The sequence below is a fragment of the Anabrus simplex genome, chromosome 1 (genome assembly GCF_040414725.1).
Source record: "Anabrus simplex isolate iqAnaSimp1 chromosome 1, ASM4041472v1, whole genome shotgun sequence".
Taxonomy (NCBI): Eukaryota; Metazoa; Arthropoda; class Insecta; order Orthoptera; family Tettigoniidae; genus Anabrus; species Anabrus simplex.
Window position 1 is genome coordinate 1,055,361,264 of NC_090265.1, and position 22,481 is coordinate 1,055,383,744.

General features: G+C 38.2%; 2 protein-coding genes across 4 annotated transcripts in view; one reads left to right on the top strand and one right to left on the bottom strand.

The window, feature by feature from the left end:
* Aduk (Another Drosophila Unc-51-like kinase) overlaps positions 1-21,712 on the bottom strand; it is a 243,655-nt gene extending 221,943 nt beyond the window's left edge. For both annotated transcript variants that reach the window (XR_011017586.1, XM_068225373.1), the window contains exon 1: positions 21,299-21,712. Coding sequence is in view for 1 of the 2 variants with exons in the window: in XM_068225373.1 (XP_068081474.1) it covers positions 21,299-21,385 (87 nt within the window). In the remaining variant the exon portion in view is untranslated. The remainder of the gene's footprint in view (positions 1-21,298) is intronic.
* A 115-nt stretch (positions 21,713-21,827) lies between these two features.
* The window catches only part of ari-1 (E3 ubiquitin-protein ligase ariadne-1), a 199,584-nt gene continuing 198,930 nt past the window's right edge, over positions 21,828-22,481 (top strand). For both annotated transcript variants that reach the window (XM_067137091.2, XM_067137092.2), the window contains exon 1: positions 21,828-22,180. In XM_067137091.2, coding sequence (XP_066993192.1) covers positions 21,971-22,180 — 210 coding nt within the window. In that variant the 5' untranslated portion in view covers positions 21,828-21,970. The remainder of the gene's footprint in view (positions 22,181-22,481) is intronic.

A 22,481-nucleotide genomic window follows, 5' to 3' on the forward strand; every position in this document is an offset into this window, starting at 1 on the left:
TCTAAGTCATATTTTTATGTCTTCCAGAGCTTGGACGCTTGAGCTGTTTTGTTTTACCTTTCTCTACTGTTACAATGCTTCCATAGTTCTGTTTCTTTCTTTTTTCTCCATATTGTTATGAATAAAACTCCATCTGTTTCATTACTCCAATTTATTTCAGGATGACCCAATAAATGCACACACACATATTTAAACACAAACAATTCTAACAAGTTATGAATGGCCACACTAATTACTAGTCTATTTACAAATTTCTCTACCTTTTATGGCACACCAAGGGTCCAGCCCGTTCCTTTACCTGGGACACTAATCCTTACTTTCACTTTCCCCCAAGTCCAGCTACAGCCACTATGCATAGACAGCTGGATTTGAACACAGTGCCCCTGGCTTTACAACACACAACTGTTCGTTGGTTCAACTCCAATGATAGTCCAGTACTTGACACAGTCCCATGCAGTGAACAACTAAACAGCTTAACAGTATTCAACAGCAAACATTAACAAAGGTCCATTTATTCTTGCACTCACAATAGCGAGTTTCCTCACTGGCTCACGGTGATCCTCAGTCCACAGAATTACACAAACACAAGTACAGTCTTTCGTTCTGTCATCTTCACCTACACACTGGTCTCTCCGACACCACAACCACAGCTCCTCATTCAGACGTCGGTGGGACACTGGCGACAACCAACACCTCTGTTGCCCTCAGCCCAGATGCCGAAACCCAACTCACTGAGTGTCACACTGACTCCCGTACGGAGTCCAACTCTGACTGCCTGTCCGCGGCTAGCCGCCCTTTTTACAGTTCGCGTGATTTGATCCAGAAATTTCATGATGTCACTACAGGCAGAACATTCCCGTTGAATCTCCAAGGAACTCACAGGTAAGCCGTCCGCCGCGAACAATACACGGAAAGGTCGACCCCACCTAACAGCCAGCTGGGAGATTCCAGGTTGTCTGGGTCACCGGCCCCTTCCTGGAAGTACCGAAAGGAGCTACCATGGGGCTGGCACATAACAATATATATTCTTTGTTTAACTTGAACCAATACTAACTTACAATCAGATAACTTTAGAAGATAAACCATAAGTGTTTCATCACCATTATAAAATTTTGGGTACATGACTTCTGTGAGGTACACCTCAATATTTTTCTCATTTACAATGCCAGAAACTGATTTAAATCCTTCTTTGTAACTGGTCAAGACTCAGCTGTGTTTGTCATATGTACAGTATATGCCAGCGCAATATTTCTTTAGCTGTCAGTGTTATGTTACTGTTCTATAGCAGATTTTGTGTTCTGTTAGAGTACACATTCCTAAGTTCTATCCTTCTGCAGACTTCTGTACTCAGTCTTGAATTCTCTGTTAATTCACTACGGTACACAAGTAGGTAATTTATATATCTTTAATTATTAAATAAATAAATAAATAAATAAATAAATAAATAAATAAATAAATAAATAAATAAATAAATAAATAAATAAATAAATAAATAAATAAATAAACAAACAAAACAAAACAAATAAATAAATCAGCCACTTGGACTGCCTGCCAGGGTTCTGCAACTAGAGAGCGAGGACTTGAGGTCTGGCAACTACAGGGCCTCAGTTAAGTCTAGCACTGTTAACAGATCTTTTATTCATTCAACAGTATTATCAGCTAATAATACAGGCAGCGTTCATTATTATCCACCACTACAATCAAAGCAACAGTATCTCTTTTAGGAATTAATTTCAAAGCATTCTGTTCAGCCTATTTGTGTACAAATGCAGCATTTAGAAATACAGTATATTTCTTTAAAATTTTCTTGCCTTTCCTGTACTAGACTTCCTCAAATATTAACTACTTGGGTAGCTATAAATTTGATCACAATATTCAAAATGACATTGCCATACTAACTTAATGTCTCAGTGCTTGGTCAAGTACATTTCCAATTGGTATTATACTCAAAGAGTGCTATATGCTCCTACAGTGTGGCGCAGAGCCAACTGACATTTCAAATGATGGTAAATTATGAAATAAAAGCAGGAAAAACAAAGTGAAACAGTCTGTAAATACAATGAAACATGCCATTTATTATCCAAAGTTTACAAGTTTATTTCTTGAAAATTGTGTCATAACCCCTCAGCATCGCAGTCATTTAAAAAGCTTCCTACCCAGCGGCCGGATGAGATTTCAACTACGCGCAACTGAAATATACTGATTCACTTAAAGCATTACAAGTATAAGAGTAGCCCGATATTCACGAAATTTGGAATTCCTTATGATAGAACTATGTACATGCAGATAATTACATAATTGTTTCACATTACCTTAGTAATTTAGCTTCGTGTGATAAGAATTCGAAGCACTCTTCGAGACAGTGACCCACGACACACTCCTGGCAGCAGTAGCGGTGACTGGGAATAAGAAGTGGGGGGGGCCTAAAATATTATAGACAAAAAGTACCCGGATCTGAGGGATATAGCAGGAGGGAGGTTAGACATCAAAACTGAAAAAGAATACCCATAAAATAGTATGGTAATTTTTTACGCTTTCTAGCGAATTTCGATAGAGACATAAAGGTTGATGGTCTAACAACTTATGTGCGGTAATAATAGTACTATACAATAAAACTTTTACCAAAGGAACAATAATTACACATGTATTACAATTAAATAGAAGTTTGGCGTGATTATAGAATTTAAAAGTAATTTAGTATTTGACTATACAGTAACAAAGTAACAGACATTGGGTAGAACTGAAGAGACACATTTACCGACTGAGACTGACGAATGCAGGTGACAAGTGGGTGACCTTGGCAAAAATATACCCCTGCTACCCTTCGTCGCTACACACTTGATGTGGCGTTGTACAATTCGGTTAGCCGCGACGAACAACATTTTGTGTGTATTTCCGCTAAGTATTTTTCTTAATAATTAAGGAAATTAAAGGAAAGAATGAGCATAAGACAAACAGAGTTTGCACATTTTTATATAATTCCTAGTTTCAGGTGGCTAAAATGGAGTAAAAATGTATTTCTTTCTCCAGAAAATGGGAGGAGGGGCGACTGCCCCTCCCCCCCCTCATCGCAGCTACTGCCTGGCAGCAGAACACCGACGTCATCTCTTTGCCGTATTTTGAACACATCATACGTCTTTGAGGTTTGGATTTCTCACGCTTACGTGCTAATTTCCTGATAAAATGTCTTTCCTGCAACCTTGGAACTGTATTATCTGATGCACACCAGCCTTAAATATTTCGTTCCCCATCCGAGCGAGCGTATTTTATAAACAAACCTTCCACCAGCTAAACCCAATAAGATAACTGCTCAATGTTTGTCCCTGTGAGTTGTCTGAATATTATTAGAGAATTTAGGATGGCTGCATTCAAGAGTCTTTTGAACAGCTTTATATACCATTTAGTTGTTCTCTTTCTTTCAACTAAAAACATATGTAGTAACTGGTTTTTGAGATCAATGCCCCCCATGCCATAGTTGTAATCTATTGAGCATAAAGGCCTTACTGTTTCTTTCCCTCCTCTTAGTAACACTTTGTGATTCTCCATTGTGGTATGTGGACATGAACGTAACATGTTTTTGTAACACCATTTTAGCACAGTAATGGGACCAGAATGCCTAGCTATTATCTCCCCCCTTCTTAAAGTGGTGGTGGTGGTGATTATTCTTTTAAGAGGAAGTAAAACTAGGCAACCATGCTCTATATATTACTAATCAGACAGAAAAAAAAGGACGGGATCCGACACTTCAAAAAATGAAGGTATCGGCCAAAGGAAGGCAAGGGCCACGAAGGGCATGAAAATGAAAGACTCACTAGCCCTCAGAAACCTAATAGCGTTGGGGTCGGAAAAGAACAAGAGTTGAAAAAGGGAGGTCAGATAGGACAGATGAAAGTGAGGAGCCTGGCAGAAGTGGAAGCAATGCTAGGGCTCAGCTAAGGGCCCCATGTTTGCCAACCTACGCTCCAAAGATCAGAGCCCCTGGGGCACCTTTTAGTCACCTCTTATGACAGGCAGGGGATACCCTGGGTGTTACTCTGCTGCTCCCACCTACAGGAAGACCCCTTCTTAAGTTTTTTTTCTTTTACTTCCTTGGGAACGTTTTTTCTGTTCAGTTTCAGTGTCCAAACACAAACTGTTGAATGATGATGTTTTAGAACCCTCACTAATTCTGGACTGTTGTAGTAATTGTCCATCCATAAGGTGTGTCTGCAGCCTAACAAAGGTTCTAACAATTTCAAGACAATTGCTGCAGTCTTTGAGGTTTCTGGTGTGATAAGAGTTGATTGAGTTCCTTTCCCAGTGTATACAAGGAAACACCACATTCAACCAGTACTTGACTCACACAATTCGAATGATTTTATACAAAACTAGCAAGATACCCGTGCTTCGCTACGGTATTATACTGAAATTTATAACTGAATGCTTTAACGTTTTATGTATAATCCGCCGAAATTCGCAATCTGACTAGTTTTCTGAGAGAACCCGCCAAAATTCACGATCTGACTCGTTTTCTGAGAGATTACAGCAAAGTTCCTCTCATTTTTCAATCTTTCTTTCCAGCAATCGATTTCATACTTCCCAGGCTAGGTCCAGGTATTCAGCCCGGTCAGTTGGGTCCCTAAACCATTGCCGTCTTTTCCTATAAGCATTTTTAATATGGTTCAAATCCTTGAGGAGAACCGGAGTGGTGTCTTCTTGGGTGCCTTGGCGTTACAGAACCCATGGCCGGACTGCATTCGTAGTTATTACCCAGCCAGGACCCGTTTCCAGCGTGGTCCACACATTTTTATGACAATCCAGAACATTATTATTTTCATTATTATTATTAGGGTGGATGATATTAGTTGAATTTAGGTTGTTATTATTATCATTATTGATGTTCTGGACCCCGCAGCAAGATGCAAGACCGCTACTTGGCAGTAAATTACATCCGCTGCCATTGTCATTGCTGACAATGTGACCACCAGCACCACTGTCGCGCGTGGGCAAGTGCGCAGTATTTCTGGCGATATGAATTATGTACTTCCATGCATTACTGACCTTATTATAAAGGTGAACAATTGCACGGTCAATATCATTCCTATCGTTTATTTAAAATGTGTTTAAAGTTTTATTTATATGCCAGGAGAATCTACCGTAATCTAACTTTAAGTTCTCCACAGGAAAAGATGGCTGTTGAAAACGAACCCAGGAGAGATTAAAAATGATCGGTTTATGATCAGAATCAAGTACATTATGAATAGTTAAGTTGATTTACCCCCCCTCCCCCCAAAAAATAAGGCGTGTTTCTTTATGTTTAAAGGAGATTCCAAATACCAATGTTCACGTCTGTTATCTTCAGTTTTGTGATATAAGTATCCCCATAAAAGGAATTTAGTTTTTTTCACTTCCTTTCATACTCCTCCCCCCCTGTTAAGTGAATCTTCCGGGAAAAAATACTTGTCCTTTTATTAGTAAAGGATCTTATAAATACCAATTATCACGACTGTAACATCTTCAGTTTTTGAGATATGTGTCCTCATAAAAGGAATTAAACTCCTTTTCACCACCCCAGATGATTTTCCCCCAAAAATGCATTTTTCTTTGTTTTTAAAGGAGATCCAAATACCAATATTCACGTCTGTAACAACTTCAATTTTTATTAGATGTAAATATTCTCATAGAATTAATTCAATTTTTCAATTCTTTCTTAACCTTTAAAACAGATTCCAAACATAATTTTTTACGTCTGCAACAACTTTCGTTTTTGAGATAATAGTATCTTCATACAAATAATTCAACTATTTTTTCACTCCCCCCCCCCACCCCCCGTTAAGTGAATTTCCAAAAACAAAAAAATACGTATTTAATTTTAAAGGGGATTCCAAATACCAATTTTCACGTCTGTAACAGTTTCAATTTTTGAGATATCAGTATTCTAATAAAAAGAATTCAACCCCATTTTCAGGCATTTTTACCCCCCACCCAAGTGGTTTTTCCAAAAACAAAGAATACACGTTTCTTTATTTTAATAGAGATTAAAAATACCTTTCTTCACCTCTGTAACATGTTACGTTTTTGAGATATACTCTAGACATGCTCATTTTAAAATTTCACCCCCTTTTTACATCCCCTTAAGTGGAGTTTCCGAAAACAAATCACCTATGTTTCTTTATTTTTACAGGAGATTCCAAATACCAATTTTTACCTCTGTAACATTTTACGTTTCTGAGATATGCTGTAGATATAGTCTTTCTAAAAATTCACCCCATTTATCACCCCTGTTTAACCCCCATTAATTGGATTTTCCAAAAACAAAGAAATATGTGTTTCTTTATTTTTAAAGGAGATTCCAAATACCAATTTTCAGGTCTGTAATATCATCAGTTTCTGAGATATAATTATCCTCATTAAAGGCATTCATCCCCTTTTTCACCCCTCCTAGTGGGATTTTCAGAAAGAAAAAAGTGTTTCTTTATTTTTAAAGGAGATTCTAAATACCAATTTTTACAGGAGATTCTAAATACCAATTTTTACATTTGTAAAATGTGAACGTTTTGAGATATAGATGCACTCATTTTAAAAATCCACCCCCCTTTTCACCCCCTTAGTGACGGAATATCCAAACATCCTCCCTTAGTGAGCACCTACGTTGTAATATAAATGTATCCTCAAAATTTCATTTCATTTATGTCCAGTACCAGTAGTTTTGGCTCGGCAATGATGAATGGGTCAGTCAGTCAGTCAGTCAGTCAGAACATGTTCTTTTATATATAATTATACAGTATACAGAATTCGAGGCCTTTAGAGGCAAGTATTGCCGGAACAAGAAGCGCGCTTTCCACAGAGTCAAACTTTCATCAATAGCAATATTTTACTGTGGTAAGTACAGGGACTAAAACTTGTTATTCAAATGACACAGAATAGGATATATTCTGAACAATTTTGGAGGCCCTTGGTATGTAGACAAGCTGTTATTGTCTATAAAATGCAAAAAATCTACAGATCATTTCAAACCTGTCCCTACTTTCTGAAAACCCAGGTGTTGATATGACCCTGCTCTTCGAAAAATAAAATTGAGATGTTTGCTTTTGTACAATGCCCTTCAGCAGAAATAATCCTAATAGGCTACAGTATAAATTTCATTTACTGTGACAGGTGTCCAGAATCGAACGGGTGACGACACACAAAAAAATTTCCCCGAGCACTTTTATGTTGCTCCGCATACCTGTTAGTTTCTTTCACAATTAACTCTACTACACTACTGTCAAAGAACTTTTCAAAACATTCATTGAATTCACTGATATTTTCTGCACCATCTCTCGGTTGAGGTCTGGACACTTGGTTGCCCCTCACTTGAAGCTTGCCGGCATGAACCTGTTGGTAGGAGAGCTAGGGTAGAGATGGGGGGGAGATACTGTTCAGCTGAGAGAAAAGATCTTTTCAAATCTACTAAAGTGTTGATAATGGACTTTTAGTAACAATATACTTTGAAACACTTGTTCATATCACATATTCATAATCATTGAAAATGTATGCAACATGTTTAAAAGTGAGTTTATAAAATCTGAGGATGTTTTTGTAGAATGAAACATGTCATTCTGTAATTAATAAGTTCTTTTACAGGTATGTTACAGTGTTATAAATTTTGTATTTCATGCTCTAACAGACTGAAAAACTTAAAGATTATATTAACTGAGTCAACACAGAAAGGAAGGGCTTCCTCCTCCTTAAGAAATTAAAACACCTTGTGTTCAACCATGACCCCTGATTCAAAACTCATAGGCACATCATGCAGTATTATCAGTGTTGCTGTAAGATGTCAATGAATGGATACTAAAGGCTTTGTCAATGAACCAACTGCAGGCCTGTGAAATATTAATGTATCCCAGAATGTTGAAGATCCTATGGGTAGACCACATCACCAACAAGGAAGTACTTTCTTGTACCAAGAAGTCATGTAAAGTCTTATGTATGTTGGGTATTCAGCCCGAATGCTAGTTTGATCCTCCACAGCTCCACCAACAGCTGTCATAAATAGCCTAGGTGTCACTGATGAGGCATACTAGGGAAATGAGGAGTGAGGTAGATTCCCGTTGCTTTCCTCACCGGGCCAGAAGATGCTATTTCATTAACCCTCGCAAAATGCAGTCTCAGCCGCATCATCTGAGATGAAAAATACAGCCAGAAAAGCATACAACTCATCATAGAATGCAAGATAGAAAGGAAATGTGGATGTAGGCAGAGCAGAGTATCTAGGGTGCAGAACCTGCGACGATGGTTCAACATCCACAATACAGCAACCCTGATACAGGAAATGCAAAATAGGTAAAACTACTCCATGATAGTTGCCAGCATTCTGTGAAACAGCAAAGAAGAAAAAGTTATAATGACGATTATTACATCCTTCTTAACTCTTTCTTGAAAATAGTTACAATAATTCCCTTTTGGCAATTTTAAGGCACCTTTTTCTCTTCCTATGCACCTTTGAGTAGTGTTTTGCTCCTGAATATGATCCTTGTATGTAAAACTATCTAAAAGCACTGAAGACCGTCTATTATGTAAACTAGCAATGGTTGAGTCAATTACCTACATTACAAAATTATCTATTAGATACAGGATTCTACTGAAGGTACTGATCAGCTCAGTTTCCTTACACATCATCACTGCTACTTTTAATGAAGAATATAGACTGGAAATATGATTATACATGTCAATGAAACATAGTTGGGTTTCCACTCACGTGTCGCACTCACAATGTTACTGGTGTCATCAGAGTCTATAAAACATTATAAGTAACAATCATTAACCTGAACCATTTGACCAAACAAGATGGCCATGAAGTTTGAATCACACAGTTATGAGCTTGCATTCAGCAGATGATGGGTTCAAACCTCATTGTCCGCAGTCCTGAGATGGTTTTCCGTGGCTTCCCATTTTTACAGCCTCAGGTCTTAATTATGGCTACAGTTACTTCCTTTCCTATCCTATGCCATCAGAACTGTCTGTGTATGTGCGACGTATTTGTAACATGAACCAACAATGAAATCTCTTCTTGCTCATCTATGACTTTTGCACAAGATATATTGTAACTAGGCTATAATGCAGAAGGAGAATATTGGATCCTCTACACATAACTAAAGGTATACTCCATACTATTCATTTCGCATAATTTGTAGAATAATTATAATAAAAGCCTTATCAGATACTAAAACTTGTATAACTTAAAAGTAAATCCGAGAAATATAACATCTTTATAAAAATACTCTAAAGGCTTCATATTGTCATTGCAGCCAATCCCTCCACTCTAAGAAGTTAAGTGAGAAACTTATGTTAAGCAGAACATACTATAAATCTGCATTGCTGTTAAGAATTTAACCATTTTCATGTCAGGCAAGTTAAAACTTCCCTAAAAAAGGGGCACACGAGTGGTCAGGAATCCAACATGGTAGGGCATGCATGATGTCATAACACGCTACACAAAGCTCCCAACTTAGATGCGGCTAGTGACAAAACCATTGGTCTGGATTGGTTTGATAACTGGCTAGTGACAAGACCCTTGGTTAGACCATTTGGCTAGTGACTAGGCCACTGGTCTACTGTGGAGTGTAAATCCCCAGGTTAGAGTTTCAAAGTGGCCCATAGGTCTCTAGTATCCCTTAGGAAAGTATTGGTTAGTGGCAAGACTATTTGTCTGGCTAAAATTATTGGCGAATTTTACTCCTTCTGTACTCAATATATTCCTGTTGTGGATAAACTGGCACATGCCACAACATTTTCAAACATTGTGGATTTGTTTATTTCCACAGAATGTGGCAATCCTGTGGCCATACATGATGAGAACAGTATCAGAGAAAAAAGGAAACTACTCCAACCAATATGAGCAAAGAAAATGGTTGCATTTCCATTATAGGTTACTGTAGTCACATTCTAGTTTGTGAACTAAAGCCAATGGCTGAGTGGCCTAGTGAATGATTCTGAGTTGGGATACCAGTTGCTACGGAACAGAAGTGGGCATCTCGGACATATTCTGAGTCATGGTCCTTGTGCTCAGGTGGCTAGGACTATACAATTCACCGATGGTCCTTAACCCATTAGAGGAGATATTCTCACTGGGGCTATGTATAAGTAGGATATCATCCTGCTTCACAGAATTTACCAACCACAGCACATTTTGAACAAAGCCTCGGAACCATGGTAGTAACGTAGTCCCACTTCCATTTGACAGGTGAGGAACTCCTCGGAAACAACTTGGCAAACAAAATGGAGTTCAATGGGGAGCTATCACTATTAATTGAGCTTATGGAAGAAAGTATAACTGGGTGATTCAGCAAAGAGGATGTGTGTGGATGTGTTAGGAGTTAATGATATTTGGGTTCCACAATAATAAGGAAGAGATAGGAGATTATAAAGTATTCTTAATTGTTAATAAAAAAAGAGAAGAACAGGGTGTGGGGTAGGACTATTCATCAGGAGTACTGTTGCATGCAGCATAGCTTCTGTTAGTCAGGTAAATGAGTTAATGATATGGGCACAGTTAGCTGTTGGAGGAATTAGAATGAAAAATGTCTCGTCTCTGTGTATTCACCACATGAGAGTGCAGACAAGGATCAAGTTGGCAAGTTTTATGAAGCACTTAGCCCTGATCAAGCATTCATCAGCATGAGTCATGTAACTCATTGCTGAGCGTCGTGACCCCATTTGACTTCACACAATATTCTTGATTAAGCGGCGCCAACTTTGACGATGTTCAGCTTCTCTTAAAGCCCGCCGAAGAGTCAGACCGGTAGTACGCAGAACTTGATTAATCCACCTACCCGATGTCCTTCCTCGTGGCCTTCTGCCAACAACTTTGCCTACCATGATACAATTCTCCAGATTTTCACTATCCCGTCTTGCATTATGCCTGAAGAATTGGACTATTATCCTTATGATGCAAGAAGAGAGTTGTTCTTTCCATTCAAGGTACACGAAGCATCCCTCTTCAACACCACATCTGAGAGGCGTCGATATAGTACTTATCTTTTGCCTTGAGGGTCCAGGTCTCGGAACCATACAGGAAGACAGAGAACAAAAGTGAATCAACTAGTCTAATCTATGTACCGTTTGTTATTGCTCTGATCTGCCATATTTCTGTGAGTTTGCTCATGGTAACGCGTCCTAAGGCGATGCGTGTTCTAATCTCTTTGACAGAACTTCCGGTATCACAGATGGTCGACCCAAGGTATATAAAGTCATTTACCACCTCCAGTTCCCTTAATCGACCTGTCAGCTGGATCTGTGCCACTCCGTCAATTACCATTAGTTTCGATTTGCTCAGTCTGATCTCTAGCCCATATTCTAACCTTGCATCTTTTACCCTTGCTAGTAATTCTGCAAGTTCATCTTCACTGCTGGCAAGGAGAGCGGTGTCACCAGCAAAGCGCAGGTTACTTACTGATTTTTCCTCCTTTAATTTATATGCATCCAGTCCAGTCATTGTGGGCTTTCTTCATTGGATATTCCGCATAGATGTTATATAGAATAGGTGGTATTATGCATTTTGTTCAAAATTTAACGTTTAAGATCTATCCTAAAATTTCCGTAGTCTTATTCCTGCAAATATTTCTGACTTGTCTCCATGGCGTAGTCGCTAGCGCAATGGCATTGGGAATTGAAGTTTCCAAGTTAGAAACCAACCCTGATTATTTTTTACTTCTTTTCCTTTCTTTTTAATTTTTCTTTTGATTGCATGTTTTTGGTACAATATTAAATTTTTTAGATTAAATCATAATTAAAAAATGCTATCTGCTTTACGTCGTGCCGACACAGATAGGTCTTATGGCGACGATGGTATGGGATAGGTCTAGGAATTGGAAGGAAGCAGCCGTGGCCTTAATTAAGGTACAGCCCCGGCATTTGCCTGGTGTGAAAATGGTAAACCACAGAAAACCATTTTCAGGGCTGCCGACAGTGGGGCTCGAACCCACTATCTCCCAATTTTAGATTAAATCAAATACTTTATTATTATTTGTTGTTGTTTGTTCTATTTACAATATTAATAAACATTTATATCATTGTTTACAATATTTGTCAAAGTTTCACTGTATGAAAACAAATCGCTTAACTTTGACTCATTATTTTTATTACTTTACTCACTTATTTTGGTGGTATTTTTCAGAGAAGCATTGTAAACAAACCATTTCACAACAACAAACACATGTAATAAATGCAAGTGCAGAGCAAGAATAACACTTTGACCTCATTACACTTCATGCAGAAAACAGATGTTCACATTTTTTCCAAACACTGTTCTTTCATCTGTTAAACTTCGCTGCAAAGAAAGAATATTTTGTCTTCTTCTTAATCCATTTACCGTCCAGGGTTGCTCTGTCCCTCGGACTCAGTGAAGGACCCCACCTCTACTGCCTCAAGGGCAGTGTCCTGGAATGTGAAATTTTGGGTCGGGGGATACAAATGGGATGGAGGACAAGTACCTTGTCCAGGTGGCCTCACCTACTATGTTAAACAGGGGCCTTGTGGGGGATGGGAAAATTGGAAGGGATGGACAACAGAGCTTGATAGCTGCAGTCGCTGAAGTGCAGGCAGTATTCAGTATTTGGGAGATAGTGGGTTCGAACCCCACTGTCAGCAGACCTGAAGATGGTTTTCCATTTTCACATCAGGCAAATGTTGGGGCTGTACCTTAATTAAGGCCGTGGTCGCTTCCTTCCCACTCCTAGCCCTTTCCTGTCCCATCATTGCCATAAGACACATTTGTGTAGGTGCGACGTAAAGCAACTTGAAGAAAAAAAAAGGCAATGAAGAAGGGAGTAAGTAAGTGGCCATGGCCTTTTGTTAGGTACTATCCCAGCATTTGCCTGGAGGAGAAGTGGGGAAACTACAGAAAACCAATTCGAGGATGGCTGAGGTGGGAATCGAAGCCCCCCTCTACTCAGTTGGTCTCCCGAGTCTGAGGGACCCCGTTCAAGACCCTGTACTTCTTTTCAAATTTTGTGGCAGAGTCAGGAATCAAACCCGGGCCTCAGGGATGGCAGCTAATCGCACTAATCACTACACCACGGAGATGGACAAAAGCACTAGATGGAAGTTGGTGATGAATCAGTGAATTTATCTTGATGGTAGAGCAGAGCGGAACAGAGGGAAGGGCTCCTGCATTGCTGCATTAGACTCGGTGCAGTGCAAATGAACGTAGCGTTGCCGGCTACACTGTATTTAAATTCTAACGAATAAAAATAACGACATGTTCAGGCGAAAAGGACGAATAATGATTTAAAATATTGCAAACAGATCTAAAACAAAAGAGACTACAGCAAATAAATGAATTATTGAAAAATAAAATAAAAGGAATGTATCAGTAAAAGAAAAAGGGCTGACCAAGGTCGGACTCTAACTCGAAACCTTCAGTTCCCTACGTCAATGCGCTAGCGACTACACCACGAAGATATGCCAGAAATATCTGCGGGAATGAGACTACAAAAGTTTGAGTAAAGATTTTAAACGTTAAATTTTGAACAAAAGTATTGGCAAAAATGCCAAACAGGGGTAAAATATATTTTTAATGAAGAGAAAATCCTAAAAATTTGAACACTTTTCTAGTAAACCACATGTCATGTTAGTGACATCGGTGTCTGGGTCAACAACAAGCACAGGATAGAGCTAATAGGTGATTATAATGCTAGAGTTGGAAATGGAACTGAAGGATACGAAAAGGTGATTAGTAAATGTGGGGAAGATACAGAAGCTAATAGGATAGGGAAGTGTTAACTGGACTTCTGTTCTACTATAGGATTAGCAGTTACGAATACTCTCTTCAAGCATAAGGCTATTCACTGCTACTTATGGGAGGATAATGGCACCAGGTCCATATCAGATTATATAATAGCAGACTTTAAATTCAGGAGATCTGTTAGGAATGTGCAGGTATACTGGGGATTATTTGTGTGATATGTAGTGGACTAAATATCTCTAGGCCTACAATAGTGAAAGTGAAATCTATCTGCAGACGAATAAGGGTAGATATCTTCAGGACGAGGAAATTAGAAATACATGGATATGATTAGTAAGTTCTAAAACAATAGGCCTAGACATTAAGAAGGTTCAGGATATAGAAAGAGTATGCATGGCATACAGAGATGCTGTAGTAGAAACAACAAAGGAATGCCTAGGAACAACTGTGTGTAAAGGTGGAAAAAAGCAAACATCGTGGCGTAATGATGAAGTGAGGGCACCTTGTAAACAAAAAAGGAAGGTGTATCAGAAACAGCTCCAAAGGAGGACTGATGCAGACAGAGAATTGTAAGTATATGAAGTAAACAGTGAAACAAATAGTTGTTGAATCCAAGAAGTCGTGGGAAGATTTCAGTAATGACTGGGAAAGGCTAGGTAAAGCAGCAGGGAAATCTTTCTGGACAGTAATAATCTTAGAATTGGAAAGAAAAAGGAAATGAATAGTGTTTAGGGTACATCAGGTGAACTCGTCACAGATCCCAGGGAATCACTGGACAGGTGGAAGGAATATTTTGAAAATCTCAATGTAAAAAGAAACCTTTTGGTGACGTCACGACCAACCAAGTTCATGGGGAGAAATACAATTATGTAAGTGATATTAAGCTTGAGGAAGTGGAAAGGCTGGTAAATAAACTCCACTATCATAAAGCAGCAGGAACAGATGAAATTAAACTTAAAATGGTGAAATATAGTGGGAAGGCACGGATGAAATGGCTTCATAGAGAAAGAAGATTAGCATGGAAAATAAGTAAGGTACCTTCTGATAGGACAAAAGCAGTAATTGTACCTATTTATAAGCAAGAGAACAGGAAAGATTGCAACAGTTACTTAAGTGTGAACAGTATACCAGGCAAGGTGTTCATCGGCATACTGGAAGGGAGGGTGCAATCAGTCGTTGAGAGTAAGGTGGATGAAAACCAGTGCAGTTTCAGATCACAGAGGGGCTGTTTCAGTATGTGCCAGGTAATTAAAAAATGCTACGAGAGGAATTGACAGTTTATGTTCCGTAGATCTAGAGAAGGCATATAGCAGAGTACCAAGGGAAAAGCTGTTAGCCATACTGCGGGACTATGGGATTAAGGGTAGATTGTAAAAGGCAATCAAAGGCATTTATGTTTGCATTTGGGCTGCAGTGAGAACTGATGGTAGAACGAGTTCTTGATTCAAGGTACTTGGAGGGGTTAGACGAGGCTATAATTTTTTACCTTTATTGTGATTTTATTATTTACATGGATCATTTACTGAAAGATATAGCCTACAGTGGCAGGAGGGAATAAGTTAGGTTGAGCTGTAGTAAGCAGTCTGGTCTATGCCAACAATTTGGTCTTAATGGCAGATTGTACTGCATTCTAATATCTTGGAACTTGAAAATAGGTGTATTGAGTATGATATAGATGTTGATTCCCATAGGGAATCTGAAATATTTGTTCCGAATGAGTAAATTTATAATACCAATATAAATGGTCTGTTATTGGACATAATAAATTTTCCAGCTAACTCATCAGTTGGTACCTAGCACATCTACCAAGACGCTGGATAGTGCATACCGTGGATTTCAGATTTCCTATGGGAATCAACATCTATATCATCTGATGGCCAAGCAGGCATCAATTTTTGATAATGAGACAAAGTCTCTCATAATGCATTGGCACTGCCGGTAGCTACAATTAGCCTACGCAGTGGCCTCCATGGTATGCACTATCCAGCATCTTGGTAGATGTGCTAGGGACCAACTGATGAGCCCAGCCTAGCACATGGGGGCGAAACGCTGGCAACAAGAATGAGTTAGTTGGAAAATTTATAATGTCCAATAACGGACCATTTATATTGGTATTGTATTGAGTATGATATGAAAAATAACTTTTCCAAGACTAAAGTGATGATAATAGGTAAAAGCTCTAAAGCTGCATTTACACTAGCGAAACTCCTTCGGGAAAGTCGCTTGGGCAAAACTTACTCGCTTCAAGTGAAATTTCACACTACCCAAAACAGAGCGCAATTCAGAGCAAAAAATAGCGCGAGTGGGGCGATCCGCCTTCAACAAGTCTGAAAACTTCAGTTCTGGTTTTGCAGAAAAAATGGAAACTTGTTTTGTCCCTCCAGCCGCTGCATTACCTTTATGAGTTAATTTGTTTATAATAGTCATTTTTCATTGTTGTTTCATTGTTTTTCATTTAAGACACCTACATGGGACCGTACTACAATATTTCATCATCATATAGTAGATTAGTGTCATAAAGTTAAAATAAATTTCAGTTTTTGTAAGAAATTGAAGTGTTGCGTTTTTTGTGCCGGTCAGTGTAAGTTCTTCACAATGACCCAAGAATGCTTTAAAATAGTTACCAGCAGGTTCAAAAAAGTAATGAAATGACACAGTTTTGCAGTATAAACCAATACTAATTGCTTACCTGATCCAGTGACTCTGCTCTTATTTTCTTTCGATCTTTCGCTTCGATATGATCCCAGTAGCGCTTTCATCTTCCCTTTCACTGTAGAAATAGGAAAGTTTAGTTGAGAACTAATTTCCTTCCATGCATCTTCTCTTTTATTACGATTGAAATAGTTTTTGTTTTTTGGATTCCACATAAAATCTTGATTTTCGTAGAGCTCGATGAGCTGCAAGCACTGTTCTTGATTCATTCCTCACAGAACTATGGGGACCACGTTTACACAGCGAAATTCGATGAGCGAAACCGTTTGATGCTCACAGCGAGGGGCATCACTATACAATTACTCAGGGGTGGGGGAGCGTCTATACTAGGCTCAATTCCTTCACGAAATTACTTCGCGAGGAAATTGCACTTAGTGCAAATGCAGCTTAAGAGAACTGAATGTCAGGTTCAAATAATTAGGATGTGTATTCTCCTAGGATGGTAGTATAGAAGTGAAATTGTGTTTAGGTGCAGGAAAACTAATGCAGTAAGCTCGCAGTTCCGTTCAACAGTATTCTGAATGAAAGAAGTTTGCTGCTGGACGAAAGGATCTGTCTCCAGACCAACTTTGCTTTATGGGGTGAAAGCTGGGTGGACTCAGGATATCTGCATCTTACGTTAGAAGTAACAGATAAGAAAGTAGTGAGAATGATCGCTTGTACAAACAAGCGAGAACAATGGCAGGAGAATACTCTGAACGACAAGATAAAAGGCTAAATTAGGAATGAATTCCACTGATGAAGGTGTAAGCATAAACCGGTTTCGGTGGTGTGGTCATGCAAGGCGAATGGACGAGGATAGGTTACCTAGGAGAATAATGGACCCGGTTATGGTTGGTAAGAGAGGTAGGGGGAGACCAAGACTGCAATGGTTAGACTCAGACTGGATGCTCAAATGTATAACAATCTATAATGAAGATGTACAGTATGTATGCAGTAAGAATACTTCTAGGGGCAGGTTGGTGGGTCCCTGGTAAGCATAAAGGAAGGATCTCTGCTACTTCAGGTATCACTTTGCAAAGTGCTACCCTAGGTCTCGAACTTAATGAAGGTCAGTCCTAGCCATTTTCCATGTCACCTGTAGATCTCAGAGTGACGTTAAACTGCTAGCAATTACAAATATGTAATGCAGCCTAATGAATACCATTGGCAAAAAGAGGCATAAAAACTTCTAGGCTATAACTCTTGTGTAGTGTCCAGCAAATCTTCTGTTCAAGATCAAGGCCTACATTACTCAACTAAAAAGATTGATATGTTTAATTTCCTCACACTATAGGTATGATGGATTATGAAGGACAGCATTTATATCATCAAAGTAAGGTCCCAAATGATTCAGTTTGGTTTTATGCAAATATACAGATTGTTGTTACAGGATTTATGTCCATATTAAAATGAGAATGCTATTTGCATTAGCATGCATTAGTATGCAAACAAGAATGCAGTACCAATTCAGGTAACTTCAAGCGAAGTTCAAGACTTAATGCAAAAAAGCAATGAGTAAGAAAGCACCTGGTCCAGATCAAATATACACAGAATATATCAAAAGTTCACAATGCTTACTGACACCACTTTGGATGGACATATTCAACAGGTGTTTACTCACAAGGGTGATACCGGATAGTTGGGGAATATCCAGAATTAAAGTATTTTTCGAAAGGAAATAAGATCCAGATGACTAACTTGTTTTGAGGAGTAGCTCTCAAGAATAATATATTTAAAATATTCATGAAACTTCTGACAAGACGTCCTTGAAAAAGAAACATAATCTGTGATACCTGAATGCTAGTTTGGATTTAGGAGGTAGGAGCAAGATAGAAGCCATGGCCTACCTTTTGTGGGAAATTGAAGAGACTCTTAAGGAAACTGGCAGAAAAATATTATGCAGTTTTTATCCACTATAAGAAAGCCTTTGACACTATAACGACAGGGAAATATAAATAATGAAAATAAAAAACTATGTTGGCAAAACAGATGCCCGTATCAAGGTATTAGAAAATATCTTAATGCACAACAATTGAAATCACATCAATAAAAATAATTTTAAAAAAAGAAAATAAGAAAGCACTTGGTCCAGATCAAATATACACAGAATATATCAAAAGTTCACAACGCTTACTGACACCGCTTTGGATGGACATTTCCTCACAGGGGCGATACTGAATAGTACGACACGATTTGCGGTACATCACAGAATATATGACAATACAAGACATCATGATTCACAGGAGGATTGTGTGTGTCGGCTGTGTAAGAATCGTTGTGATCGCTATCACTTTCAGGAATGTGGAAAAAGAGTGGTGTTTTTGTCCAAATTTTGTAGTGATTAACGCAGATAACTACATATTATATTCCAAGTGAAAATTTATGCATCTATTTCATGGCCATTGGCTGCATTAAATTATAAATAGAATTAAGCAAACAAATGGAGTGTTACAAGGTGATCCCGTAAGTCCCCTACTATTTAACATCGTTACATCCAACATCATAGTCATACTAAAAAAATTCACCACAAGTTACACTATTACTTGCACACATTCTAGTGATAGATGGGCACCCTAGTGTTGAATTGGTCGACCTCGGTTAACTTCAAGATTTTTATTGGCAACCTTTGAAACACAAATTATGAATCGCTTATGCATCACTGTGCGACATCTGGCGTACACTTTACGTACTAGTACTGTTGTTTACACAGCAAAGCCAAACTATAGAATTCATGCTAGGAACAAGATTTGCATCTAGAAATGTTATATAATGTGTGTGTGACACAGTTGTAAACTTAAGATAATAAAGGTTTAGAAAATTTATATTGATCTATCATATTATCGATTCAATTCAGATTTCATTTCCATTCAGTTGGCAGTATTACCGGAACCAGGAGAGCTCCTTCCTTACTACTCAACCCTGTACAAAAATCTATCACTAAAAAGTGTGCGAGTTATAAGTAGATACGTATGCAAACAACGGTCCTGGGATTGAAGAATAAGGAACAGCTACAGGAATCCTTACAAGAACTAAGAACATGAGTGGGTAAAAATGACCTATACATCAATGTAGGAAAAATTGTTGAAATTAGTTTCAGGAAATGATTAAAGCCATCTGTAAATGGCATTATCATTTAACCGGAAGCCTCTGAAAATCACAAACAAATTTTTAATATCTTGGAATTACATGACCGACTACAGCATTTTCATTCAGCTAATATATACAAGAGAAAACTAAAGAAGCTACCAGGGTAATATATAGGCCTAACATGCGACTTATGGTACTGCAGTTATCTTTAGGCACATCAATGGCACACACTTTTAATCCATATCAGCTATAGTAACATTTATAGTATGGAACTCATCTGAGAAAAATGAATATATTAGTAGTGATCTTGAGAGGACAGAAAAAGTGAAAGCACATTTTCTGAAATATTCATTGTGAGTAGGAAAAACAGCTCTGTTATGACTCATCTGTGAACTTGCCAAGGAAACATTCTATAACTTATACTTCAGATTACCACTATCATCTACTGGTCCATATAAGGAACTTCTATGCAGAAGAAAGATAGGAAGACAGCAACAGAAGACTTTTTCAGTTCAAGTATCATGCTCGAAAGGAAATGGACGGAAGAGAATAATAATAATGTTATTTGTTTTACGTCCCACTAACTACTCTTTTACGGTTTTCGGAGACGCCGAGGTGCCGGAATTTAGTCCCGCAGGAGTTCTTTTACGTGCCAGTAAATCTACCGACACGGGGCTGTCGTATTTGAGCCCCTTCAAATACCACCGGACTGAACCAGGATCGAACCTGCCAAGTTGGGGTTAGAAGGCCAGCGCCTTAACCGTCTGAGCCACTCAGCCTGGCAGGAAGAGAATAAAGACCAATGATGTATTGTTATGAGATATGCCATTAACAACTTAAATACATTTAAAAAATGTTCAGAACTAAACACTGATAGATGCATATGTGAATTGTGTGACAAAATATCTGGAAGATATATCATTTATCACATTGCTCAAGATGGACTACATCTGAGCACGAGTAACTTAGGGCCTACAGCAAAAATTAACTTGTACCTAACTTTCGCATGCCATTTCAGCCATTAGTATGACCAGTGCATTAAGCAGAGATTGGCTGCTCTGAAATATACAAATTAAGAAATTATCATATAAGTAAATAATGATACAGATTCCAGAGACCATGTCTAAATCCAAGGTACTGAAGAAACTTCCTTTACATCCCTTGACACAAATAATGACTAATACTGTCAAGGACATTTATGCTGCACAATTCCTGCAAAAGACTGAGGGATGAAAGAAGAAAATCTCAGAAATGAATATCAATTGTTATTTCTAGGAGGATATGGCTACTAAGCTTTATTCTCAGCAATCTGAAAGTCACGTGCACTGAAACTTCTCTATTCATAAAAAATATATTTAAAACAACACTTCAATTAAAGGGATCTTCTTGCATTATAACTGGCCTTCATATCAGTCATTATAATTCAATTTCACAGAAGTGCCCAAGCTAAACCATAATTTTTCAAAGCACACAACTAAACTGGTGGCCTCAAACTTTAAGATTTCATTCAGACCATTTCATGGTTAAGATACAATTTTCTGAAGCATCCTGTAAAACGTAGAAACTTCCAAATTCGAACGTTAGCGGAAATTAAATTAAAAGACTTAAAAAAGTAGTGTTCTGTCATGTTTTCTACATTACTTTTTGGCCACAGGCTTCAAATTTTTAGTCTCGTGAACAGAAATAGGCGTTAAGTCATAAAATTCCGTAAAAAAACAAACTGTACACTTATCGCATTTAAAGGACTGATTAACCAAATGGATTTTCCAAGAATAGTGCTTAAATCAGTGACGTAGTGTGCTTGCATACCTTTCTAAAAGCTTTATAAACGGTGGAATAACTTCCTGATCCTATCTTTTCCACCACTGCATAACCTGGTACTTGGGGCAAAGTCATTTTATAGCTGTCGTTTAGTTTGACAGTGTCGTGTATCACCACTGTCAGTCGATCATTTCAAAACTGCACAAGGTTAAACAGTTATCTGTAGTAGTCACAAATCCATTGTCTGAAAACTGATGACAGCAAACGGAAAAACCACTGAAGAAAAACATCAAGTTGTTTTTATTTATCATACGGAATGCAAAATTCAATTATTTGACAAATGAAGGAAGGTAAAGCGTAAGTCTTTCGTCCAGAAAACTAAACTCGTCTAAAATCCGTAAATGAGCAAATTCACAAGTGAAGGTTCAGTATAAAATAATGCCGGCATCCAAGCCACATTACTTCCCAACACCTGCCGAAATTCAATGCGAAGACTGAAAGGTAAAAATGTTCATTTGAGTGACTGTCAATATCATACCCATAAGCCCTAGCGTCGGGACTGGAGCTGACGTCATGTGCTAAACATCGTCAAAGGCACAGGTGCACTAGTTTGTAGATTGGTGACCTTATCAAAATCATTGGAGTAATATTATAACTTTTTAAATTTAAGCGTTCTCCCGGTGGTGGCAGAGGGAGATTTGGTCTGTTTGTTTCCAAATTATGGATTCAGAAGAGGAGACACTCTACGACGATGTTGACTCCGGGAATGAATCAAGCGGGGATGATGTTGATTTTGCAATGGAAGTTGAAACGAGCAACCCCAGAGAAAGACAAACCGAAGTTGACGAGTATCCTTTTGAAGTTTTATCAACAGAAGAAATTGTTCAACACATGGTAGACTCCATAAAAGAAGTTAATACTGTGGTTGAGGTAAGTTGAGCTTTGTATTTCTTTAGCAGTTTTAATAGAGAAATAGTAGGGAAGGTTAGGATTAATATTACTCCAGTTATTTATATGACAATTTCCTCTTTCTTTTACTAATTTTTAGAGCTGCTCACTAATTCTGCTTTAAACGTTAACAGCTTCTGTTGAAGATAAAAGGGGCATTAAAGGAAAATTGATGGCCATTTTATTCTTGAGTGGCACTTTAAATACAAGAGTCCAGACTACTTATCGTACAGATGTTCAGCCCTGTAATTAAGAATTGTTTGTTGTAGATAGACATTTTTCG